This window comes from Thalassophryne amazonica, chromosome 6, assembly GCF_902500255.1.
Source record: "Thalassophryne amazonica chromosome 6, fThaAma1.1, whole genome shotgun sequence".
Lineage (NCBI taxonomy): Eukaryota > Metazoa > Chordata > Actinopteri > Batrachoidiformes > Batrachoididae > Thalassophryne > Thalassophryne amazonica.
In genome coordinates this window covers 105,071,714-105,099,430 of record NC_047108.1, presented here as the reverse complement: position 1 = coordinate 105,099,430, position 27,717 = coordinate 105,071,714, and the positions used below count along the sequence as shown (strand labels likewise).

At 41.9% G+C, this 27,717-nt stretch overlaps 1 protein-coding gene across 1 annotated transcript; it reads right to left on the bottom strand.

Moving 5' to 3' along the window:
* Positions 1-9,977: 9,977 nt before the first annotated feature.
* Positions 9,978-27,464, bottom strand: LOC117512850 (transmembrane protein 269-like). Its single transcript, XM_034173085.1, has 7 exons — positions 27,330-27,464; positions 23,994-24,052; positions 20,773-20,920; positions 18,445-18,542; positions 12,074-12,218; positions 11,740-11,963; positions 9,978-10,283 (listed from the first exon to the last, which is right to left on the bottom strand). Exons 2-7 carry the CDS (start codon positions 24,016-24,018, stop codon positions 10,174-10,176), a joined length of 750 nt encoding a protein of 249 aa, XP_034028976.1. The 5' UTR covers positions 24,019-24,052; positions 27,330-27,464; the 3' UTR covers positions 9,978-10,173.
* Between the last annotated feature and the right edge of the window lie 253 nt (positions 27,465-27,717).

Below are 27,717 nucleotides of genomic sequence, written 5' to 3'. Positions count from 1 at the left end.
ACCGGTTGTGACGCCCCTTCGAGTATTTTCCACATGTACGAGCGTACACATTCTTTGACGAACCACAACGAACAGATCATCATCATCGTTATTAATATTACTGTTGCGAAGGAGAATTAAACAGCTCCAGCATCACAGACCTGCAAGAAGCAGCTCTTTCCCTTTGACTTTTACAAACTATTATTTTTAATAGTTTTAACAACGCTATTACTGGTCATTAATGTCTAACAACTGACCAATTCATTAATTATAACACTAATTTTGTCTTTGATGTTACAGTGAGTGCGCATTTTGTGGAAGTACTACAGGTGTGTCTAATATTTTGTCCTCCTCATTTACATGGAGAAGGATGAATGTTAGAAATATTACATGGGCACTCAGCAGAGCGCATACCTCCAACAAGTCCTGTGACAGCTTCCATTTCAACATCACTAATAATAATCATTTATTTATATTACACTTTCTGTCGCAGATTATTCATTTTAAAGTGCTTTTACAATCAAAATAACATGCATGAATGGTAGTGTGCTAAAAGCAGAACAAGATAAAACTAAAATAAAAAGTTTTATAATTCACGTAAAGCCAGCTATGGTTCACTTAAAACAGCCAACCCCAGAATTTTAATTAGAGTTATCCTCATTTGATTACCTGATACAAATGACTGATATTTATGCGTTATCTACAGGTTATAAGGCATATGAACAGATGTGTCTTTTTCCGTAAAACAGGGGAACAATATGAGAAAGCTCTTCGGACTGTCGTGTTCGTTAATCACGGATGACTGCCATGTTACTTATACTGGTAAAAAATACAGGTGCTGAACACAGAGTTTTGAGCACTCCTTCAGCTGGACTCTGACCTTTCTGCCTAACCTCTGCCCACTCCCCTGGTGGGTGGGCCTCCCCCCTTTTATGATGTCCTGCCTTTTTCCTTGGAAACATGTATTCGGAGGAAAATAACTTGAAACAGTCTGTCTTATTCCTGATGTGGACATTACATTTGAGGGCATGACACTGACTCACTACAGCTTTTGTAAGATTGCATGACAATTGTTCCATAAAACTAACATACCCATGACAGGACCTCTGACTTTTTCTGTACCATTACCTTTGGAACACACAACAGTCCTGCATTCTGAGAAGTCCATATACAGGCCATTACAAGGGGTCTTACATCATATACCAGGGTGCAAGTCCATTTAAAATTTTATAAGTCAACAGTAAACCTTTAAAATCTGACCCCACAGAAAGTCATTGGGGTAATATGACTTTTGATAGTGGTATGTGGGAAACAATATATTACAATAATCAATTCTAAAACAAACATCTCTGTATAGCAGCTTGTTCTGCAGTGTTGTGATTTAACTCCTCCCACTTAGCATGGGAGGCGGATGTTCTGTCCAGTCTACCAAAACATGGATCCTTTGGCTGGGGGTGATTACCTATTGACCACCATGTGCACAGCGACTCCTGCTGGCCTCCGTCACACTCACTCTCCCATCCGGGTCACGGCACCAATGTCACAGTCATACTCTCTATTCTGCTCCTGCGTTGTGTTGACTTCTCCCACTCACTCCCCTCGAGACACAAGCTCACCATTTCTTTGATAGGCGGCAGGTGCTGTAACCAGAAGGCCCAAACCCAGGCTCTGGGCCTGTGGCCAGAGAGTCCTTTTAGTTGATGGAGAGTGAGGTTTTGTTGACCACTACTGCACAGTGATTCCTGCTGGCCTTCGTCAAATATGCATCAGCTATGGACAGGATAAATGTTCCTGAGATTATGTAAATGAAAACAGTTTGTTAAGGTCGAGGACCAGGTTTGGGTGTTGACCCAAATGCAGGAAGCCGTAAGGCAGGCAGAATAACTTAAACAAGAATTTACTGAACAAAACAAGGAACTGCGCAGTAGAAGGGCAAAACCAGGAGTGTTGTGTTTTGTCCCCGGTTTGGTCTTGTCTGTCTGGGTTTTTGCTCTGTTCTCTCTCTCCAGGTGGAGCTGCTGTGGAAGTTTGCTTGGTGCATCAGCTGCTGGTGACGTCATGGCTCATCTCCCGGCTGTCAAGACAGTACATGGGAGCTGTCCGAGTGGCATCTGATGTCAGGGCTCCACCCATCTGTCAAGACAGCACACGGCTCCGAGCGGCGTCTCACAGCTGATCAGCATTCTGCTGAGTGGGTGTCCACAGCTGACCTTCATTGCATCTCCGCTCAGGATTTAACCTTGGACCTTCCACTGGTTTGGGACCAGAATCTCTGCTCACCTCCAGTTGAACCCTCCCCTCCTGTCCACCAACAGCAATTCTTGTATTTGTCTGTCAATTGTTCTGTGAATTATTTCTGTAATTTATGTTTGTAGCATGGCCCAAGCAGATGGTCACCCCTTTGAGTCTGGTCTGCTTGAGGTTTCTTCCTCAGAGGGAGTTTTTCCTTACCACTGTTGCTCTGGGGGTTGGTAAGGTTAGACCTTACCTATGTGAAGTGCCTTGAGGCAACTCTGTTGTGATTTGGTGCTATATAAAGGAAAATAAATTGAAAAACCTCCGTGTTCCTGTGGGTAGGAACCAGGTTGCCTGCTGTGCTCCTACATCGCACCCTGCTGGTAACCTTGATCATTTCTCTTGTCTGTCTTAGTTATCTTCTTGGTTTGGTGTTCTCTCGCTGAATCTGACCTGTCGTGTTTTTTTCCATGCAGGGAGCCTCTGCGCTCTGCACGTTCCCTTGTGATTTTTCTGCTGCGTGCATCCAGGCTTGCAAACGTAACTTATTGTGTTTTTTCCCCTCGCAGTAGCTTTCAGGTTCAGTTATGTTAAGTGGTCGTGTTTTTCCTGCCGTAATTTGCCAAGTTCAGAAAGTAACCTGTCAGGTTGAGCTTCCATTCCCTGAACGAAATCAGTTGTGTATTTTTTCCTGTCACAAGCCTCCCGGCTTAATCAGCTGTATTTATTTCCCCCGTGAGTTTTCTAGTTCAGACATAAGCATCTGTGAATTTCTTTGTGAGCTTCCAGGTTTGTAATGTCAAATTATCATTCATGTTTTTTCCCACAGTCACGTCTCCTTGCTGCTTGTTTTAATCCAGACTCATTCTCCTGGCCGCCTGGTGTGTCTTCACCTGCAGGCTTTGCACTGATTAGTTAATTGGTAAGAGTCCGTTCTGTTCCACGCTGCTTAGTGATCAGCTCTTATTCAGTTCTTTGATAATCCAGTTTAATCATTTGTAATTCAGTTCCCAGAGTTCATGCATCCGCGCTGTTCATTTAACTACGTGCACAGTATCTATAGTTTCTCAGCTGGCTTAACTGTTAAGTTATTTTGCATCGTCTGTGATCAGATCCACTAATAGTCCGGGGGGTCCGCAGGCACACAGCCGCTCAGTTCTTGAGTGATGGAGCTGTGGCTTTCTGGGTTCAATCACCCAAAGAATTCTGCTGTATTGCTGCACCGGAAGCTGTCATTCTGACTCCATCTGTCTGTCACATGTGCATGCCTCTGGGGGTATGTCATGTAGAAATGAAGTCCAGGATGCGCTAAGACTTTGATCTTGAACATTGATATGAACTGAACTTTGATCTGGACTCCTGAAATGAACTGAACTTTGATCCTGAACTGCTGAATGAACTATTAAGTTTTTGATTGTTATTTGTAGATGTGTGCCCAAAATGCAGCTGCACAACCTTACATGCCCTTTTATTGTCCCCTGCAGTTGATCTGTCTCGTCAGTAAGTCCTCCTGGTTTTGCCCTTCTACTGTGCAGTTCCTTGTTTGTTCAGCTCTTGTTTAAGTTATTCTGCTTGCCTTACTGCTCCCTGCATTTGGGTCAACATCCAAACCCGGTCCTCGCAGCTGTCCCAGAAGTGCCAGAAAACAAAGAGACCAGATAGACAGGAGACGGAGACAAGAAGAAGAGGAGTGTCTCTCCCTTATTTAGCAGGAGTAGGGGAAAAACTACAGAGGATCTTCAGACAGCACAAAATCCCAGTTTACTTTAAACCGGTTAACATCTTGAGACAGAAATTAGTTCACCCTAAGGACAGGATCCCTAGTTACAAACAGAGCAATGTAGTGTATTCTATCAGATGTCAGGAAAACTGTAATGAACACTACATAGGTGAGACTAAGCAACCTTTACACAAAAGACTATACCAGCACCACAGAGAGGTCACAAATGGACCTCAGTCTGCAGTTCATCTCCACCTGAAAGACACTAACCACACGTTTGAGGACAAGGAAGTTAAAATCTTAGCCAGAGAGAAGAAATGGTTTGAGAGAGGTGTCAAGGAAGCATTCTTTGTGAAACAGTTGAAACCCAGCCTTAACCGGGGAGGGGGTCTAAGACACGCTTTAGCCCCTGTTTACAATGGGGTACTCAGGTCAAAGTAGTTTCAGTCTTTTGTTCATGGTAATGAGTAATTCACGTCATCAGCAGAGTCATCAAGGGAGCCATCAGGGGAGGCTTCCATCCCATCATTAGGAGGGACAGCTGCCCTGTCATTAGGAGGGTGCTAACTAGAGCACAATAGGTGCTAATTAGAGCTATTGTTTAGTCACTAGCCTATAGCAGTCTGCCTCTCGGTAGGAGGGGTCTGGTTAGGTTTAAAACTCCAGCTTTTGTGACTTCGGTTTATTCTTCTCTACAAGAGTCAAGACAGAAGTCAGACCACCAGAGCAAGAATTTTAGCTGAGGAAGCTTCTGCGATTTGAAGCGAAACGTCCTCGCGTCAAGCAACCCAGTCCAGTCGAAGATTCAAGCTTCTCTATGCTGAGCGGAGGGATATCTATAATCCTCCTCACTTGGACTCGCTCAGCCTACTGAACTTGTTTGCTGCGCTGTGATTAAATAGTCCCCAGACCTTGAGAAGCCCTGGCCTTGAGAAGTATTTTTATTTTAATAAGTGATTGCCAATTTTAATGGCAAAATAAATAAACAAACCAAGAAGCAAGTTTATTTGTGGTTCTAAATATTTTAAAGGTGGTTTTACTCACTTTTTTGCCTCTCCCACAATGTTTTTGTTTCAAAACTTTAAAAGATATATTAACAAACATTAAACAAACAGTTAATAGAAAGAGAGAAAATAAAAAATGTACAAAGTAAAAGGATTCACTAACATAATTCTCTAAAAAAAATCCTTTAGAGAGTGACAGTTTTGGATATTAATTTTTCTGGCAAAAAATATGAAGGTTGAATAAAACGAACAGGGCTTCATGCTGGAACCCTTGTGCTGCTCTTTACTTGTGGAAAGGTTTTGTTAAAAGCTGTTTACTAGGAATGTATTTTTTATAATATTTCATACATTTGTCGTTTATTTGAGAACATTTTATTTAACTTATTGCAGGCAGCACTTTGCAATTATTTTATTTTCCTGTTTGTATAATGTTACAATAAATTGTTGGTTTAAACAACTGGCAAATTTAGGTTTTGCATTTTGTTCTTATACTGTCCCGAAAAAGAACCCAATCGTGATCTCAGAACCGAGGTACGTGCTGAACCGTGATTTTTGTGTATCGTTACTCCCCTAATATAGATAGATAGATAGATAGATAGATAGATAGATAGATAGATATTAGAGTGGTCCTCTGGTATGGCAAAAATAAAACTGACTTTCTTAAGGTGTTTCCTGACAAAATTGTTCATCTTGTTGAGAAAATATTTTGTACAAAATTTTATTTCAATGTAAATATTCTCACCACTGCCACATGCAAGGTGGAAATTGCAATGGTTGAGGATACACAGTAAAATCATCAGTGTTAAAGTAACACTGACAGTGAACATATGGTTCCACTCTGACCAGAGTAGGCCCGTATTTGGCAGTGCTAATTTAACACTGTCGGTGTTACCACCACTGTAAAACAAAATGCACACTCTATCCAAATTCTATCTGACACACTCAAATTATGTCAGTCATGATAGTTCAGAAATTGGGACCTAGTAGTGAATATAAACACCTGATGGTAGGGTGCAATACCAGCTATAAAGATAGGGGATACAAATTCTGGCAGGCTGAGAGATGGTGGCTGCCAGAAAATGTATCTTCTATGCAACTCTACTAAAAAAGACAAAACTTACTCAAATTGACTGTAGTAATTGGGTATGAGCTAAGATATATATAAAGTTGAAATAGCTGATGGTAGGGTGTAATTTTAATTTAACAGGTTAGTCCCACTGAGATCAAGATCTCTTTTTTCAAGGGAGACCTGAACATGTATAAAGTTTCCAATTCACCTAACTTGCATGTCTTTAAATGTGGGAGGAAATTGGAGCACTTGGAGGAAACCCATACAAACAACGGGAGAACATGCAAACTCCACACAGAAAGACCTCAGGTGGGAATCGATGCAATGACCTTCTTGCTCTGAGGCAACTGTGCTAACCACGAAGCCACCATGCTCATTCTATGCGATACAGACAATATCAGGGATCGTGGCCAAGTGTTTAGTGCAGTTTCAGTGCTGAAGGTTCCTGGTTCAAACCCCACCCCTGCCACATTTCACTGTGTAATGTGATGTTGCATCAGGAAGGGCATTTGGTGTATATATGTGGTGACTTAAGGGAGCAGCCAAAGGGACTTAATATATTTGTAAATTTTACAAAAACAAACAAAAAAAATTGGTTTAATGTCAGCATGGCCATGCCAATTCAACATAAAAAACCCCATCAAAATGACAGAATTTTTTTTTTATTACAGGTTTTCCATCCATCCATCCATTCATCCATTTTCTTCCGCTTTATCCGGAGTCGGGTCGCGGGGGCAGCAGCTCAAGCAAAGCCGCCCAGACCTCCCGATCCACACCACCTCCCCCAGCTCCTCCAGGGGAACCCCAAGGCGTTCCCAAGCCAGCCGAGAGACGTAGTCCCTCCAGCATGTCCTGGGTCTTCCCCGGGGCCTCCTCCCAATGAGACGTGCCCGGAACACCTATTTTTTTTTATTTTTCTTATGAATAGTTTATTCTTTTATCCGTTTTATTCTTTTACTTCTGTTTTTAATTATGTATTTTTTTTATGTTGAACTGTTCTATGTGAGGCGCCTTCAGACGGATTTTGTTGTGATTTGGCACTTTATAAGCTGATTAAATTGAAATTGAACAACATTTTATTGAGTCTTAAAGTAAATAAATATGAAATTGGTCACTGGATCCTTAAACTTTTGACATAAACTCTACATGGTGAATCCTTGATTTCTGGACATAAATAGGAATAAACAAATCTGTAGTTTTTGTCAAAAGCATTTCCTTTCAGGCATATCTGAGCTGAGCTCTTGCAGCTGTGCTGCACGTCAGGAATTAGTAAAGAAATACAGCACGTCTCATTTTGGGAGGAAAAAAACATTTTGGTCGATTGTAGTTTCTTGTCTATAATACAACGTTTGTAAGAGGTGTCATTTTATTTAAAGCGGCAATTCATTTTGAAGTTATTAATTCCAACCGGACTGTCTCAGCAGAGAGCCGTGCAGCGTTTCGAGCTGTGACAAAAGAACAGAGGACGATTCTCGTTTCTTGACGGCAACAAGACAAGAGCCCCAGTTAGTGACTTTAATACACAAAAGTGACTCACGGTATTTTAATGGCTTTGAGAGGGGTTAAGAAGCGGACTTGCCGTTTCTGAAGAGCAGCAAATCAAAGAACCAATGAGCTAGTAGATTGAAGCATTGCTTCAATGGTTCATGCTTCAAAGTGGAGTCGCGCTGCATAAACTGTTGATTACAGACCCACTGCAGACCAAACCCTGAATATCCAACTTTATTTGTACGTCCGTATGACTCTGAAACTCGGAAAAATCTGTATAATTTACAGACAATCCGTATAGGTTGACATGTATGGTCGGAAAACCACCGAAAATGTAATTTCAGTCATCACAGAATGCCTTTCAAACAACCACGGTTTTCAAACACACTATTGTCTGACAACTATTTATAAATCACTCACCGTTTCTTCCTGAAATAAGCACCCAATTTTCCTTGCACAACTTTTTTCCTGGATACCATGATCATCGACTCGACTGGACTGACGCTATGTTTGTTTGATCCGGTTTGAATTTTCCTGTGTACACCTGCGTGGGGCATTGTGGGATCAAATCAAAAGTTGTTCACCACGGGGACACGTTCGGCACTATTCGGGATTTTTTTTTCCCCGATGAGGAACGATGCGTAAAAAAAATCTGACTGATGCAACGGCATCGGTCCAAACCGGTCTGGATCCAGGCCTGTTATAATTGTTCATATTTTATTCTTGAATGAATGAACTGAACTGAAGAAAGAGTGAAAATCATTGAGTTGTCTTGACAGTGGTGCAGACATAAACGTCTTACAGTGTGATTTTTTACACATATACAAACAACAGACATTGACACTAAACTGTGAAGTTTACGTATGCTCAAACTATGGAAAATATTACATTGACTATTGCGAGCATCCGTGTTTGAGAAACTGAAGCATGCCATTACACTCAAAGAAGCCTTTCCATTTCTTGGCTCCTTAATGCCAGCTATACTGGCTATGAAATATGTAAATTTGGCATATCTGTGGTAAACAATTATTGTGGGAAAACCTCTGAAATCTGAAAAAAAACCACTTTGTGGTCGAATTTTATTAGAAGAAAAGCTCATGTGGGCAGTAAATAAAACTCTTCAAACTGATTCCATTTGGAAGATATTGATATCTACTTTATGTGTTATAAATATGGCCTTCTTTATGAAACTTCTTCCTGGTTAATTTAAGCATCTAATTATAGCTAATTTGTGCACTCGTGAATGTATTTCTAGTGCTGAAATGACAATTTCATTTTAATTGTGTGTGCACACACTGCATTCATATGATTCATGGCACACCCCAGAATGCTTGCACATAGATCTGTCCAGGGGATTCCCAAAGGTTTCCATGGTAACTGAATTGGCTGCAGCCACCTTAACTCGGAGCCAGATAAGCATCAAAAAATAGAATAGAGCCTTTATTGTCATACATAGATACAAAGAAATTTGTCCTAATTACAGTTACACACAATCCAACCACTAGGAGCAGTGGGCAGAATGAATGAATGAATTCAATCATCATATGAATATTCATTTGTTTAACTTTGTTGCTACTGTCACTAGACAGCAGACAGAGACGAGTGCCGTCTCCTTCAGACAGAATCTGTTTCCTGTCTAACGTCCTGAACATTCACAGTGATTGTGACATTACAGCATACCTAACAAATGACTTGAAATAATTTTTTACATTAAAAACCCCCCCCAAAAAAATCACTTCAGTTCATATAATAGAGGTACACTGGATATTAATCTGCAATCATTTGATTATTCATGTCCTTGTTAATCATGCAACAACTTGTAATCTAAATTTTAATTACAACACACCATTATGCTTATTTAATTCCATCTTTATTACCCATTTCTACAGTCCCTTTTCCAGTTAAGATTTATTTCAATTCGATTTTTTTTTTTTGTTTAGCAGATTATTTCTCAGTGGCCTAATAAATAAGAAGCAGCATCTTCATTCTCTGTGATGACTGAAACAAAATGGAATGTAACTAATGTTCACTTTCCACATCCTACTGCAGTGTCCCATTCTTATGCAAGAAATAAACAATAAAAGATGTGGAATTTTTAAATCTGTAAAAAGTACTGCCAAAAAGTCATGTTGTTAATTGTTACCTTTTTAGCCTCATGTGCAAAGCACTCAAACATCTACTCATAAAAATCTGACAAGTGCTGTAAGCATTCCTACAGTTACCAAACTCAACAGTAACCAAAACAGAGAAAAAATTACAGTTTTATGTCATTATCTCCTAAGAAATATGTTCTTTTAAATTATCATATGAAATGCTGTATGATGAGCTCTCCAGCCATTATTGCAATGAGTAACAATTTGATTGTAGCAGAAGAGAAAACCTCATGGAAAATTCTAGTTTTTAGAGCAACCAAGCAAGCAGTGACTTCACCCAAATGTAAGCAAAGAATAAGACATCACAAAAAGCCCATTCCTACTTGAATATTAAATGTTCTTATCCTTTGCTCCATTTCTTTCTGATCCAGTGTTTTTTGAGGTTCCAATTCAAAGAAAGTGTTAAACAGAGCAAGGTGCTGTTGTTATGTTCAGCTGAGATCCTCCGGGACCGTAGGGTGGCAGCAGCAGTCTGAAAGCCTCACGTCACCAAATGGGCTAAAGCCAAACAGTTTTGATGAGAGTTTAGACTTTTCTGTTCCAAAGAGATGTCGGGAACAAAACGTAGGAGACAGACCAAAGCAGGTAGTAGACGCACGCAGGAGGGAAGGATGAGCAGAACACCATGACCACACCTGAAAGTTTAAAATAGGGAATGTGAGCGTGAGAAATTTCAGGAAGGTTACGTTAGCTAAAATCAAAGTGGTTTAAGGTTTCAGAATCCATGTTACATGTTTCTGGTGCCACACAGAGTTGTGGAACCTGTTGTGATTTCATCTAATTGTCATTTAATGCTAAAATAATAATGCTAACATAATAATAATGGGGTAATAAAATGTTAGGTCTGATATGTTCCCACCTCCGGAAAGTAGGAGCCGCAGCCAGGTGATACAAAGCAAAATGTGCACTATGCACAAGTTCTCCAATCACATTCACATAAGCCTGTAATTTCTTTTTGATTGTCTGGTTGTCTTGGTGGCTTTCCTCACTCTTCTCCTTCTTGCACAGTCACTCAGTTTTTGAGAACTGTCTACTCCACACAGCTTTATCATAGAGTGCCATATTGTTTGTATTTCTTCATAAGTGATGTAAATAAAGTCCAAGACATATTCAGTGACTTGGAAATGTTCATGTATCCATCCCCTGACTCATCTGAAGAAAACTGCCAATAATAAAGGACTAGTGCGAGGTCTGTATGGGAAACTATCAGACTGAGGTATTGATAGTAAGGACCGCGCGTTAGCAAGGTCTGTGCAAAAAATACAGAGGTCTGATGTTCCCATACAGACTGAGCAAGCGAGGTTAATAATTTGTTTATTATATGGCTATTATGTATATACACACACACACACAAATTTACAGTATTGCCTGAATCTGAAAGCTGCTGACAGTTTGGGCTTAGACGTTCACTTCACCTCCATGAAGAACTTGCTAACGTTAGCCGGTAAGCTTTCAGTCTATGTTTTTAGATATGTATCGAGTATGTTCATGTCTGACTTGGTTTTCTTATCATGCTTTTTGCTTTCTGGTTTGTAACGAATGGGATACATGTTTCAGACTGACTGTCACGGTAACAGGTTGGATATGGGAAAATATCAGACCAGAAATCAGCCAATCAGAGTAGCGTCGCAGCCATATAATAAAACTGATTATTTACAGGTATTATACCAAAGGGGCCCATTGCTTATGCAACCCATCATCTTGGCTTTTATATTTTTTATTAATTTATATCAAGTTGTAGAGATTTGCTTTGAGTTTGAGTTATAGGAAGATAATTTTAGACATTTTTATATTGAGAAGCCTAATTTACGTTTTGTATTTGAAATGGCATAAGCAAATTAAAATGTGTGAAATACCAAGGGGCCAAATATTTTTGCAAGGCACTGTATGGTCTCTTTATTAAAATGAGCTCTAATTTTGCAACACATTTCAAAAATAAACAGACATTATAATGCTTGGATTTCAGTAGTAACTACATTTTTTTCAGTTTTGTGAAATTTGAACAGGCACACAGCTTTAAGTTCCCCTTTGGTGCTTCATAAGGTACAATAAATCATCAAAGAGTGCAGTAAATTTGTAAAATGACTTTACCTCCAGCATAAACCACTTTTTTCCAGGCCTGAGACTCCAGGACCCTGTCATGGGGATAGAAAGTCTCAGTGATCATGAAGAGGATCATGGCCACCTTGATGACCTGTAGCACAGCCATGTTGCCCCCTGACAGCAGAGAGGCACTGGCCAGGATTGCAGAGGAGTAGACACATGGCAGACCACGGTACATGAATGGAATCCCTGCAGAACAATCACAGAATAGCCTCACACATTTCTTTGATAACCTAATGGGAAAGATACAACTGACAGAAACCCCAAAATATTATCCTCAGATATGACCTACACACCACAGCTTTTGTTGCTACTCTCTTACCGCTTGAGAAGAAAACAGAGGCGCACAAAGACGGACAGGACGTAACACATGCACATGATGTCGCCCAGCAAGTCCGTTGTCCTCAGTAGCAATGATGTGGCGATTCCAAAGGTGGTGAAATCAGCAAAATCATCGAGTTTTTCACCTGAATGTGAAGAAGAACCTTATGAATCAGAGTTGCCCAGGTGATGTTAAATTTGCCAAGGGCCAATCAAAGTCAAATTTATGTTTTTCCCTCTGATTTGCACCAAACGTGGCACAGAGATGAATGTAGGTTTGTAATTGTTGATCAAGGTCAATCAGTGGTGTCAAGGTCATGTCTGTGTGTGTTTCTTTCTCATCCCAGATCCTTTCTCTGGTTTCTATTTTATATTTTTTTGGCCCCATTGGTAGGTTTGATTGTCAGAAAGCCCATAATGAGTGCACGCAAAGTTCTAACCACAACTGTCCTTTGTATTTTGCCAAGCTATTACCACATGATGTAGTGTTTTTGTGCCATAAAATGCGCATATTTTCAGTCTTGTCACACAACATTCATCACCAAGAGCAGCCAGATTTGGCGTGACATCAATGGAGGAAGTTTCCTTACTCCCCAAGCAGGGAAATTTGCAGTTTTATTTGAATACAGTAAAAAGATGAGGGTAGTGCACACAAAAGCTTATAAATGTCAGGTTCCTGGTCTGATGGGTTGTTTTTGTGTTCTGTCTGTCTCTTGCTCTGTCTCTTGTTCTATCTTTCTGCTTGGGTTTTCTCTGTCCAGTTGTTTCTTGCTTTCCTCTCTTGGCTCTTGGTGGTGGGTGTCTCCCTCTGTCTGGCCACACCCCGGTTCTGGGAGTTTCTCTACACACCTGTTCTGAGTTTGCAGTTAATCACCTGGGTGCTTTAAAGCCTCACAGTTTGCATCTGTTCTTCGCCAGATCGTTGTGCCTTGTGCCTTCCTTCCAGCTCAGTTCTTGTACTCTTGCCTTGCTTTGTTTGCCTCATTGTTTTTTTTGACTACCTGCCCATATACTCCAACTATGCTTTTTTGCCTGATGTTTTTGATCCTGTTGTTCTGTTTAGACTGCCTTTCTGTGTACCGACCCCAGCCTGTTTACCCAGTAAACATTTTCTCTCCACTGAGCTGTGTTCCTGCCTTTGCATTTGCGTCCAGCCTGTCCTGCCTATCAGGCCTGATAGATCAATCTGGCCAACCATGGGCGCAGCAGACACAGACCCTTTCCAGCAGGCGATACACCACCACAGCCAGCAATTAGCGCAACAAGAGGACCAGCTTGCCTCTCTGAACTCCGGACTCAGTGAGCTGGCAAAGCGGCAAGACACGTCCATAGACTCTGTGAGCGCTCAGATGGAGCAACTACTATTTGCCATTAAACATCAGGCTAAGACCAGCATGACTCCCACCGCCACACCACTTCCGGGATTGTCAGCTTGCCCCGCCGGCACCCGTACCTGTTCCAGAGGTCTGCAACCAACTCTCGTGACCTGAACGTTTTTCTGGTGAGGCTGGGGATGTCAAACTTTCATAACCCAGTGTGAACTACATTTTAAATTGATGGCGCCAATGTTCCAAACTGACCGGTCAAAGATAGCATTCGTCGTCACTCACCTGACCGGTCGGCGGCAGCGTGGGCCACGGCTGAATGGAGCCGAGATTTGCCATCTTGCTCCTCCCTGGTAGCCTTCACCAAATCACTCCAGCAGGTATAACAGCACTCCTCTCCTGGGCGTGAGGCGGCATGCGAGCTGATGAGGCTTAAGCAAGGTAATCGCCGTGCGGCTGACTCTGCAATAGATTTCCGCATTCTGGCCGCGAAGAGCGATTGAATCCTGCAGCACTCCAGGACGTGTTCTTCCAGGGATTGAACAACAGCATCCAGAATCAGCTTGTCGCGGTGGACCTGGCCCGAAGACCTGGGCGACCTCATAGCTCTGCTATCCACACCAACCGTCACCTGTCTGACCATCCTCATCATGAATGCCATCATCTTGTTTCTACAACTGACCGGGCCGCCTACTTCGGTCATCCGGAAGTAGCCGGCCGTAAAGTCATAAAGTTAAAGCCAAATCACTTCCACCACATCGCAAGTATGATTGTGCCATTGATCTACTCCTAGCGGTCGCTCCTCGCCTGGGAAAGTTGTTCTCTCTATCAGCGCCCGGAACGCAAGGCCATGAACTCATATAATCACTCGTGGCCGGCTTGATTCGCCCCTCATCCTCGCCGCTGGGGCGGGTTCTTCTTCATAGAGAAGAAAGACAAGTCACTCCGCCCCTGCAGAGATTACCGAGGTCTCAACGACGTCACGATTAAAAACGGTTACTCTTTGCCGCTTATTTCATCCGCTTACGAACTGTTGGAGGGAACGAATATTTTTACCCAAATTGGATTTACGGAATGCATATCATCTGGTTTGCATTCACGCCGGTGATTAATGGAAACTTTTAATACTCCCACCGGCCATTATGAATATCTGGTAATGTCATTTGGTCTCACTAATGCTCCAGCTATCTTCCAGAATCTCGTAAATGATGTGCTGCGCAAATTCCTTAACAATTGCATTTTTGTTACCTTGACGATATACTGATTACTCCACTGATCTAAAGACTCACATTCAACAGGTTTGTTCCATTCTCCACACTCTGCTATGCAATAATCTCTATGTCAAAGCAGAAAAATGTGAATTCCACAGCTTCTACCGTATCATTCTTAGGTTTTTGTAATTTCTGAACGACAAATTCAGATGGACCCTGGCTAAGGTGGCCGCAGTCCGCAAGTGGGCGGTTCCTAAATGCGGCAAGGACGTTCAACGGTTCCTGGGTTTCGCCAACTTTATTGCAAATTCATCCGCAACTTCATCACGGTTGCAGCTCCACTACATAATGTCATATCCTCACTCTGTTCGTGTGTGTCTGTGGACCCCTGAATGCGATGAAGCATTCCAGAACCTAAAGAATCGTTTCACAATGGCCCCCATGCTGCTCCTTCCTGACCCCGCCCGGCAGTTCGTGGTTGAAGTCGATGTGTCCGACATTGGTATTGGGGCAGTGCTTTCCCAAACGGGGGTCCAGCGATGATAAGTTGCACCCCTGTACTTTTTTATCTAAGGCACTCACTGCCGCGGAACACAACTATGGCATCGGTGATCGCGAACTGCTGGCGTCAAAAGTGGCCTTGGAGGAGTGGCGTCACTGGTTGGAGGGGGCACAGTTGTCTTTTTTGGTCTCGACAGACCATACAAAATCTGGCGTATCTTCGCACCGCCAAGTGTCTTAACACGCATCAGGCTCAGTGGGCCATCTTTTTCAGCCGTTTTAACTTTGTTTTGTCATACCGTCCAGGGTCCAAGAATTGCAAGCCTGAGCATTCTCCCGTTTAAATGACTCTGCCAACTCCACTCCCACTCCTGAGCCGATTCTGCCTGATAAGTGTTTCATGTCTGCTCTAACCTGGGGTATTGAATCGAAGATTAGGTCGGTAGTGGGGAATACTCCCGTCCCCTCGATTGCCCAAACAGCAAGTTGTTTGTACCAACATCTCTCGGGGGGAGGTCATTCAATGGGGACACGATAGTCGCATTTCGTGCCACCCGAGCGCCCGAAAGAACAATGTATATCTCTTCCAAGGGTTTTGGTGGCCAAAAGGAATATGTGAATGCTTGTTCCATCTGTGCAATGCATAAAACTTGTACGCATCCACCCGCGGGTGCTCTTTTGCCTCTACCCATTCCTGTTCGGCCATGGACTCATATGTCAGTGGACTTTGCTACTGGTTTACCACCCTCTAGGGGCAATTTCTTTAATCATGACTGTGGTAGATTGATTGTCCAAAATGGTCCATTTTGCGCCGCTACCAAAACTCCCGTCCACTAAAGAAACCACTGAAGCATTGTTGGTACATGGTTTTAAGCTACATGGTTAGCCTCAGGACATAGACTCAGACCAGGGTCCCCAGTTTGTTTCTCATTTCTGGAGGGAGTTCTACCGGATTCTCGGGGTCATGTCTAGTCTTACCTCACGGTACCGCCCTCAAGCTAATGGTCAAACTGAATGCCTTAATCAGGAGTTGGAGAAAGGCCTGCGTATTCTGTCCTCTCAGTTCCCTGCCTCCTGGTCCACTCAATTACCCTGGATTGAAGAGCTCATAATTGCTTGCCTACTGCTGCCTCTGGTTTTTGTCTGTTCCATGTTGTTATTGGTCATCAACCTTCTTTGTTCACCTCCACAGATTTGCACTCACCAGTACCTTCTGCACTGGGTCTTGTCATGCGGTGCCAACAGACCTGGGAGCGGGCCCGGAGAGCCCTATTGCTGTCCACCAAAAGTTACAAGGCGGCGGCAGATCGCAGACATTCTGCAGTACCCTCTTACATTCCAGGACAACGGGTCTGGCTGTCCACACGGCAGCTGCCGCTTCGTTGTGTTCCTTGGAAGATGGCTCCCAGGTTCGTTGGCCCATTCCCAGTAACTAAGATCATTATTCCAGTCTCTGTTTGTCTTCGTCTTCCTAGGTCTATGAAAGTCCACCCCACTTTTCACGTTAGCCATCTTAAACCATTCCGTTCCAACCCTTTATGTCCACCTGCCGATCCCCTGCTAACCGCCGGTTTGTGGGTGGGGGGCCTGTCTTCACTGTGCAGCGCATTCTGGGTTCCCGGCAGTGGGGCCGCGGCCTCCAGTATTTTGTGGACTGGGAGGGTTATGGTTCAGAGGAGCAGTCTTGGGTTCCCTCCCGGTTTATTTTGGACCCCGGTCTTGTGCGTGACCTCCATGCTTCTCACCCCTCTGCTCTTGGGCCGTCGGGGTTGGCCCTTGGGGGGGGTACTGTCAGGTTCCTGGTTTGATGGGTTGTTTTTGTGTTCTGTCTGTCTCTTGCTCTGTCTCTTGTTCTATCTTTCTGCTTGGGTTTTCTCTGTCCTGTTCTTTCTTGCCTTCCTCTCTTGGCTCTTGGTGGTGGGTGTCTCCCTCTGTCTGGCCACACCCCAGTTCTGGGAGTTTCTCTACACACCTGTTCTGAGTTTGCAATTAATCACCTGGGTGCTTTATAAGCCTCACAGTTTGCCTCTGTTCTTCGCCAGATTGTTGTGCCTTGTGCCTTCCTTCCAGCTCAGTTCTTGTACTCTTGCCTTGCTTTGTTTGCCTCATCGGTTTTTTAACTACCTGCCCATATACTCAGAAAACACCTTTTTGCCTGATGTTTTTGATCCTGTTGCTCTGTTTGGACTGCCTTTCTGTGTACCGACCCCAGCCTGTTAACCCAGTAAACGTTTTCTCTCCACTGAGCTGTGTTCCTGCATTTTGCAATTGCGTCCATCCTGTCCTGCCTATCGAGCCTGATAATAAAATAAATTAATGAATTGTAAAGTTTGAGATAATCGTGATGTTGATGATGGAGTCATATTGCCTTTGTAGGCACTAACTGTTCTATAATTTCCCTACTAATGTGACACCTTCAGTCATGCATTCTACCAAAGTCACCAAAGATATTTCTGTCCTGTGTTTTCCTGTCAATATGTTGGTCCTGTGATGGCTGGGGCCTGTCCAGAGTATACGTGCATGTAGCCCAGTGACTGCTGGGATAGGCTCTAACACCTCCGTTAACGTGGAGTCAAGGGGGTTAAGAAAATGGAAGGATCGATTGATGGTCAACATGGGTGCTTCTGACATGCGACAGTGGTGCACCGTGTGTACACGTGCCCACATACACATAAAATCCCCAAATGAAAATTTCAGAGTCAGCCAGACAGGTTGTTATTGTTTAACAACATTCTTCACTGCCTTGTCCCTTTATCCATCAGGAACATGTTTTCAACCGATGAGGATGAGGTGTTTCAGGCCAAATGAAAGAGGTGGAATTCCACAGCCAGGGGTCAATAATTTTAACAATTTGAGATATGCAAAGAACCCACAGCCATGGGATCAAACAGACAATTGGAGCGTGATCCCATGGAATTCGGTTGCTTGAACAGAAAGCGAATGATCAATTGACAAAATACGGGGGGTGGGGGGTTTGGGAGCAAACAACACAACAACATCCACCTGCAAAGTCATGCAGAAAAAAACCCAGTCTGGACACAAAGCTTCCTGAAATGTGCAACCAGTGATGCATTGTGATGCACCTGGGGCTATTTTTGGCTTCTGAGAATATGTGAACAGTTTCTACACATACTGTTGAAACAGCTGTTCTGTACCTCCTATTTACTCATATATGATGATGGGATGTGTTAAAAGCAGAGTGAAAGTGGCACATTTTGCCTATCATTTGCATGTGTTGGTGCTCTTTGTGACATTCTGTTTCTAGATTAGAACATCTAACACCACATTGCAAGTTTATCTGGTGTAAACGCTATTGACCAGAACACTCCACTCACCCAGTGCTGAGCAGGCATCAAGTCGCCTGGCAACTGCTCCATCTGCCAAATCCAGCAGGTAGCCAGTAAGAACCAGCCAACAAGCAGCATGATGGTGTCTGGACAAAACAGTGAGTTGCACAGTTCAGGTGTTTGAGTACAACAGAATGTTTGAAAAGATTCTCACCAACAGAAATGGCTTGAAACTGAGTCACACTGAACTTAACACAGTCCTGTTTTTTATTTACACAATAGCAGACAAAATGTTACCTTTAGTCTGTATCCGTAGCTTTTTACAGCTCACCAAGTTGAGCAATGTATCACTCTACCAAAGTGGACATAAATTAATTAATTTCTAGTGTCCTTTGTCATCAGTCAGGTGTGCTCAGCCAATCAGCAACTGTCTGAACAATCAAATACACCTGATTTGGCTCATTATGTGCATTTAGAGAAGGGAGAAATGGAAACTGTGCAGTACACTCAAAAAATAACTTGCTCTGTGAACATAATAAAATTATGTAAGGTATTTCCACCCAAGTAAAATGCATTAGCTTAGCCAGAAACAATTTTGCTGAGTGACCTAAGTGTAAATTTGTTCGGCCAACATGATGAATTTGCATTACTGTTACCTGATTATCATGGTTCAGGCCAACTAGATTTGTAAAGATAAATTTAGACCTAAATGTAAATTTGTTGGGTCAACATGATAAATTTGTGTTGCTGTTACTCCTAGGACATCGTAGTGGCCCAGTGGTTAGTGCACCTGCTTCCAAAACAGAAGGTTCCCTGTTCAACACCACCCATGCTCATTCTCCACGTAATGTGGAGTTGCAGGAAAGGTATGTGGCCCAGAATGAAAAGGAAGAAGCTGGAAGAACGTGTGAATAAATTTCTTGTGTCCACCAAATATTATCTTGTCTGTACTCTGTAGTAATTTAGTATGCACCATAGTTAGTATCTGAGGCATACTGTGTGTGCACCAGATACTAAGTGATGGATGCCAAGTGTTTACTAGTGCACATGAGATATATACTTCAGATAATATCATACCAGATACTATATAGCGTGCGATATATATTAAATATTGTCAGGCCAGGTCTGGGAACATGCACTTGTGCTATACATTGATGCATCCACTCTCCTACGCAACTATCTTGGGTCTTGGATGGCAACTACAGGCATACAATCAGTGTATTGCCAACTCTCTAAAGTAGCCATCTATCTCTGGTAAACAGGTGAAATGTGGGCATCCCCTTGGCCTTCTCCAGTCACTGGAGTCCTCAACGCTGAGGCATCTGCGTTCTGGACCTTGCCCAGGGAAATGTACCATATGGCCCATTCTCACAACCCTACACAAAACCCAGTACATGCATGTGTTGAACAGTGCAGGAGCCAGAACACTTGCCAGACAAAAAACAAGACTCCACTGAGAGAAAGGCAGAGATCCTGCACAACATACACAGCACCTCTGTATAGGTTCCAGTGACTTGTTAGCAATACCACAAATTCTCAGGATATTCCAGACAGCAACCCAGTCAACAAAATCAGATACTGCAGAAATCTGGCTATGCTGAGCAGCAAGTAGCTAGGAATGAATCCTGTTTAGAATAATCCTTGCAAGCACCTTTCCTGGCACAGAAAGTCGTGTTTTACCCCAATAGTTATTGCAATCTAAATGATCATCCTTTCCAAAGTGAGACACTAAGTCCTTCGTACCAGTCCACAGGGACAGTACTTGTCTCCCAGATTGAAATAAAGACTTTTTAACAATTCCAAGAGAACAGCATCTCCATCCAACTCAAGGAGCTCATCTCCAATACAGCACATTTAAACACTGTGTACAAGGTGTAAAAATGTGGTGCACAACTACTACTATTACTTTACCTAAAACATTTTTGGGGAAAAACCAAGTAAAACATTTAAGTATTTCATATTTAGTACTGGATATGTAAACGGTGACTGTTTTCACCCTTTGTACTTAATATTTTTAACAGGGCTAGTAAAAAATAATAATCTTTATTGACATGATAAAACATAAAGATGCACATACATGTACAAGTACATTAATTAATGGTGATTTCACATTTCAGTGATGTTTTAAGTATTGATTTCTTTTTTTTTTAATCTTTTTGATGATTTTTTTTATTTACAGCAACTTAAATCAACTGATTTAAATCATACCAGCCCTGCTTTCAAGAGATCAAACAGCATAATTTAAAATTACTCAGTTATTTTTTATCAGTAATTTAATCAGGTTTTTTTATGATAATGAGTTTATTCTTGTTTTATCACCAGCATCTCTTGTTGTATTTTCAAGTATTAGGGCAATACACCAAAAAAAGAACTCACCCGTTAAGACTGCTGAGAATGGAGGCCATGCCCATGACCATGTTGGTAACTGACAGTGCATTTGCTGCATTTTTACGTGCAAACTCTTTGAGCTGGATCCCTGCAGCCTGTTCACTCAGAAAGAACTTGTTGGTGCACTGGAAGAAATCTGATACCAGACAACAGCAGTCAGTACGTGTCTATTTTGTGAATGTCCTCTGCTAAGCTTTAAAGCGGGTCATATTGTGCAAAATCTGTTTTTCATCAAATATGTACAGTTAACCCTCAAAATCCTGTAATTTCATGTTGTGAGATGAAGTGTTCATTCATCGCACTGGTCCTGTTCTTTCTCCTTTCAGAGAGGGAGGTGTGGCAAGCAGCAGGTCATTTATATTTAAAGCAACAGGCACAGAAACAAGTCATTTCTTTAACACCTGTTTAGGATGAATCATATCAGTGTTTATAGAATATTTTTGGCTACAAATTTTAATATTGGGAGGAGATGATCTAGTAGTCAAGTGTGGGGCTTGAGACCAGAGGATCCTTGGTTCGAACCCCCGCCATACTGGAAAATCACTATGGGCCCTTAATCCCCCAGGTCCTTAATCTCCCAGTTGCTCCTGCTGTCCAATTGAGTGCCTTGCATGGCAGCACGTTGACATTGGTTGGTAAATGTGAGGCATCATTGTAAAGCACTTTGAACTTGTGCTTCAGATGAAAAAGCGCTATATGAATGCAGTCCATTTATCATTCAATATCACAGTAAGACACCTGCTTACAGTGCTGAAATAAAAAACTAATCTGGCCTCACCATAATCACAGGTGTAGGATTAGATGGCCATAGATATCATTTTGGTGAAGCAGTGATCTCTGGCAACCAGACAGCTTCAGGATAATTAAATATGTTTATCCTGTTGAGAGCAACACCTCAGCTGAACGGATCTTTATGAATACTTTTCATGAACTGAATTTTAATAATTTGTCTATGTTGCAAGATAATGTGAAGAGGTTTTGCATACCGTTTGGTGCATTTAAATCCAGCCCAGTCTCGTGTTTTTTTTTGGTTTTTTTTTGTGATGCTATCACAAAATGCATCACATTTTCATAACGCAGTCAAGTTTAGGTCACTATTTTAACTCTAACCCTAACCCCCGTGGTGTCACCCCAAATGTTTCGATACATCACCCAGTCCCGCAGTCCATTTTCATGATGCTGTCACAAACTCGGCGTGATTCCTCGGCCTTATGTCAAAGAAGCGTTACTTTTACTAAGATGTATGTTTAATGGATGGAGATCAGTCCTGTGATAAATTTTGCTATTTTCAGATCATTAAATTCATTTGTTACTGTACAATCATTCAGTAAAGGTGTGCAGCCTATAGCATGCAACATTAAGACAGCCCCATTATCTGCTCGGTTAAAAAGCAAAAATGCACATTTAAAGCTACAGTGTGTAGGATTTAATGTCATTCAGTGATGAGGTTGGTTGCAGACTACAATATGCTGCCACCAGTCACGACTTTGTCCACATTTTTGCTTTTTTGGTGACAAACATTTGTGCTCCTTTGCTTTCTCTTGTGATAAAAAAATTCCTCTACTTTAAACAAAAATTAGGGTTTGCAAACTCGTTAGGCTGCACTAGCAACCAACACACAGTGCATGGGGGAGCGGCCAGTCAGTCTTCCAGCCATGCTGCAAAATGCGAAAGGCAGACTATGTGTGTCCCTTTTGCGCTACTGTATCAACATGGAGGTGCAACATGGCAGCATCCATGAGGGGGCCCGCTCCCTTGTAGGCACATTCTATGCTCATTAAAGCATATCAATTTGTTGTTTCAGGTAATTACATACTAATGAACCAACGCATATGAATGTTATTTTCTGGTAATAAATGGGCCAAAATCCTACACACTGTAGCTTTAAATGGTCACAAAAACTGCCACAATTACATGCAGTAAATACATATTAAACACTAGTGTGGGGAACAAACAATGGACATTCATGGGACGACTACGTGCATTAACTACAGTGAGTATAATATGGACCTACTGTATTGACAAATACCAGACATGAGATCAATTTGTCAGTTATTCTAATCAAACATCATGACCTGACACAAGGGTGTGGCAGCAGCAAATCAATTTGTACCACTGCAGCCCCCCTTTTAATAGTGATTGTGGCATTAAAACAAACAAACAAACAAAAAAAACTCCCCTTACGTTTATCGTCAATTTCTAAAGTGTTGCATTGCAGTTACAAGTTTTTAATTGTGATGTTATTAATATTAAGCCAAATTCGCTTACAGTGCAGTTGGTAAAATGATGTATTGATGTTTGGGACCAATTTGCAATGACCTCTTTTTGCAACACTTGAATGAAGACAAAGAAATCATTGTTGCTATCTTGTGAGTTTTCTCTCAAGTCATAGTACAGTCCAAGACATTATGCATAATGTCCTGCAAAAATTATATATATATATATATATATATATGTTGCAGGAGCAACCCTTAAAGTGTTTTTCACCCTGAACTTCCTGTGATTCCAAAGTCAGACAAGTTCAAGAGACTCTTCGTCTAAAAGAAAACAGCGTATGAGACACAGCAGAAAGCCAACAATAACTTACACTTTTTAACTTGACAGCATGCGTTCGGATGTAACACACCTCACAACGGGGCATTTGAGTGATTGTGTGGAAACGTTTCATGGGGATGCACAGAGCTGACCTGTGTTTTATCTGACCATTGTGCAACAGCCAAGTTTGCTGAATAACTGGAGTCCCAGTGAATACCAATATGTGAGGTTGAGACCAAAAGAGAGGATGAAGTAAGGGAGAGCAAGAGAGAGATAGAGAGACTGTCAAATTAATGCAGATCTCTATGTGTGGAATGCTGCCTAATGGGTGTAAAGCATGATGGGAAAGTACTTCTTATGTAACTACCCTGCTATGTTACCTAGTAACACTAAAAAAGTAAATGAAAAACAAGACTGCAGTTGGGGGGGGGGGGGGGGTGGTGATGAAAAAGAGAATAAAGAAGTATAAATATACTGGTAAATTTCTATTATTTACACATTGAAGTTTATTTTATGACAGTTAAAAAAAATTACATTACAATTAGTGATAAATAATGAGCAAAACATCACATTTATGTTTTTAATCTGTATGATGTAGCACCAAATACAGGCTGGCACCCATGTCCATCTACAGTAGGTACACTAATCCAGATTATTAAATGAGATTGACCTACCAGAGGAGGAAGTCAGGAGGATCATGTTTGCCTCTGCGTTATAGCTCACAGCAACACATCTGAAGGATAAAAACAAAAGGTTAATACAGTAAAACTCGCATATAATGGATTCAGGTGGACCAGTGAATTTTGTCCATTATAATTGAAATCCACTATACGTATAAAACGGACAAAATCTGTTATATGTATTTAATGGATTAGTTCCAGTCAGGAGGTGCCGAAGTATCTATGAGGAATCCTCGGCACCAATTAGGCTTATGTCTGCCCTTGATTAAAAGCCTGACCTTGAATAGGGGCCTGTCTCATTTAATCACCGGGTCAAAATTTCGTCTGAAAAAAATAAACGTCTGCCTTAAATAAGCACTGGGCATTATGTGCACTGAAAGGATTACATTTGTTCGAGTCACTCTTTTTTCTAAGTCCGCTGCGGAGTGGAACCTTAAAATTGTAAAGCCTGATTTATGCTTCTTCAACTCCGTAACTTTGTGCCAATGCAATGATGTGGGTGTGACCCTTTTAAAGTTCTCAATCACATTGGTGGGCATCTTATTGCAATTTTCCTCAGGAGCAGTGGCTTTTTCTGGATCAATTTGGCCCTCAACGAGCTCCACTTCTTTATACAATCATCAACCTCCAAACCAATATTATTGTTGTGAAAGTGTAGTGACACGGACCCACAACAGGGGGCGCAAATGAACGGACAATAGGAGAAGTTAAATCTGAACACTTTACTGTTGTGAATTCCACAACTACACACAGCAGATTATAGAATGAATACAAGGCCAATTAATAAAGGTGTCGTGTGGGCAGGCTCGACAATAGGAGACGTCCGTCTGGAGAAGAACCGGAACCACACGATTTCCTCCGCCACCGAACCAGGAGGATACTGGAGCCGCCAGGTCCCAAGTTCCCCAGGTGGCCACCGTCTCCGCGTGTCGGATCTGGTACTGCTGGCGAAGAGCACAAACAGGTGTGGGTGTGTGTGCACCCCGTAACAAGGATAGTGGAAATTCCACCTCCACCTCAAATCACACACTTGTGCAGCTCCTGTTTAACCACTTATCTGGTTGGGGTGTGAGGCGAAGCTGTCGCTAATCACACCAAACGCCAATCCAGCAGATAAGGAAACACCACAGGAAAACGGCTGCAAAAAGAGCTCAGAGTATTTGTCAGTGTTAAATACAGCAGAGAATATTACCTCCTTGGAAGAACGATATCTCGGCGACGTGGTGGAGGTGTTGTCCTGCTTTTATGCGGGGTGAGGCGCAGATGATTGGTGACAGCTGTCATAGCCAATGAGTGACAGCTGTCAACCCGGCCGCTCTTGGAAGGTGGCAGCGCCCTCCTGTGCCTGAAGCCCGCACTTCAGACAGGGCGCCCTCTGGTAGTGGGCCAGCAGTACCTCCTCTTCTGGCGGCCCACACAACAATTATGGTACGTACAATTTCCCTCCAAGAATTGTGGGTCATTTGAGTGTCTTTGAAGTTTTTCGACTCTGTGTTGTAAAGTTGGCCATATTTGCTTACTTTTCTGCCAAATGGTCCTCTATATGATCCATGATTGAAATGTAATCGTGTGCGTGCTGCAAAAACGTTTAAAATATGACAGGAGAGGAAGTAGTGAAATGGGAAAAGTGACCAATCACAGCCTTTATAGTCTCCGTCATTTAGCACATCAGGCTACGGAGAGGGTTCGCAGCCACGCGGAGCACTCTGATCGAAAGCGGTTGTCTTTAGTTAATTGCACCCAGGGTATGTGTGAAACTTAACACCATATTACAGTGCAGGCAGCAAGCAGCATTTTGTTACTAATCACCAGATTTGAATAATGGCCTGCCTCATTTAGGTGCCAGGTCTGAAAAAAATTAACTCCCAGGCTTTTAATCAAGGAAATATGGTACCCACTTTACTCAAATTGGCGAGTGTCAATACTGAACTTCATTTCATACCTGTTACTGGGCACAACCAGACTGCTCTGTCTGGTACATACAAGGTTTTTTTTTTTTTAAAGGAAATACATTGCAGTGGGATGGAACGTTTTGTCCGATGTGAGCAAATATCCGTTATATAAAATCTGGTATATACGGTGTTTATTACATGGAAACTATACAAAATCACTGAGACTTTTGCTGTTGTCCAGTGACTGCGAATATCCGGTTTATAAGATGACAGTTTAGGTATAAGTTTTACTGTAACTTAAAAGCATACATTCAGATGATATGAACAAACATTTAACTTTATAATCACTGTTGCAAACACAGTTATCGTCATTAACATCCTTTTTCAGAGATCAGTATATTGATCACTTTAACACAGAGGTCTCAAACTCATTCCAGAAAGGGCTGAGAGGGTGCAGGTTTTCTTTGCAACTCCACCAGGTGATTTCACTGATAAACTGATTCCATCTGCTCAAAGTGATGTTAACTGAATTCTCCTGGTGGAGTGGGTGGTTGCAAAGAAATCCTCCATCTTCTCAACCCTTTCTGGAAAAACTTTGAGACCTCCAGCTGTTAGGGCTACTCACATCAGTCTCGGCATGTATTGGTCTGTCTGTAAAAAAAAAATAAATTAATAAAAAAAAAATGAAATTGGCTCTTTGAATTCCTTGATGATACCTCTCAGTCCGGTTGTTGACTATTAAAAAATAATTTGATAACTCCTTCTCCTGCTTTGTGAGCATCAACAATTATTTTTCTCAAGTCTAAAGTGATTTCTTTTGTTTTTGGTATGACACTTTCTCAAGTGACAACTCAAAAACCGATACTGAAGTTTTTAAACTCTGTACATAAAAGCCTTTAGTTTTCACTTGATTTTACAAGTTAAAACGTTCAGCACTTTATTGAAATGTTGAAGTGTGTGTTTTCAATTTCTGCTGAATGCACTAAACAGAGAAATGTAATATTGTCTTCATTTAAAATAGTTGTTATTTTTATTTATTTTGCAGTTTGAATGGAATGAATTGGATGTGGCTGCCATCCAGCACTATAGGGCTCAGCTCAATCATCATCAGTATTAGATATCATTAGTCGGGGCTTCTTATGTTAAATATGTTTTGGAGACACAGCAGGAGACGTTAATGCGCAATTACGCGCCATCCTCAACAGTTCCTCCTCAATATTAGACTGATAATAATGTCGGCGATTCACTGTGCAAAACACTAATCACATGATCCAATTAAATGTTTCGTATCTGGGCCTTTCTAAAACCACATATGCAAATATAAATGAATAAAAAAGCTGGCGCGCGAAGCTGCGTCGCATCCAAATGGAAAGCGGGATTTTCAATTCCACCGTCGCCCTGCAGACAGCACAATAACTAAAAGTGCATCCCATCTTACCTGATAGGACCTCCAGAATCACAAAAACCAAGAAAAGACGTGCGTAAATCTCGGGTTTGGTTGTGGAGCGAAGCGTTAATCTTTATTCAGCGCGCGTCCTTTTAAAGCGCACGAACAAACCCGCTGGAATATTCCACCGGTTGTGACGCCCCTTCGAGTATTTTCCACATGTACGAGCGTACACATTCTTTGACGAACCACAACGAACAGATCATCATCATCGTTATTAATATTACTGTTGCGAAGGAGAATTAAACAGCTCCAGCATCACAGACCTGCAAGAAGCAGCTCTTTCCCTTTGACTTTTACAAACTATTATTTTTAATAGTTTTAACAACGCTATTACTGGTCATTAATGTCTAACAACTGACCAATTCATTAATTATAA

Coding starts and splice junctions, on each gene's coding strand:
- LOC117512850 (XM_034173085.1), bottom strand. CDS start 24,018: ATGATCCTCCTGACTTCCTCCTCTG. Junction 18,543..20,772: donor ATTCTCAGCAGTCTTAACGG/GTGAGTTCTTTT, acceptor TGTTTTGTCCAG/ACACCATCATGCTGCTTGTT. Junction 11,964..12,073: donor CTCTGTTTTCTTCTCAAGCG/GTAAGAGAGTAG, acceptor GAAATGTGTGAG/GCTATTCTGTGATTGTTCTG.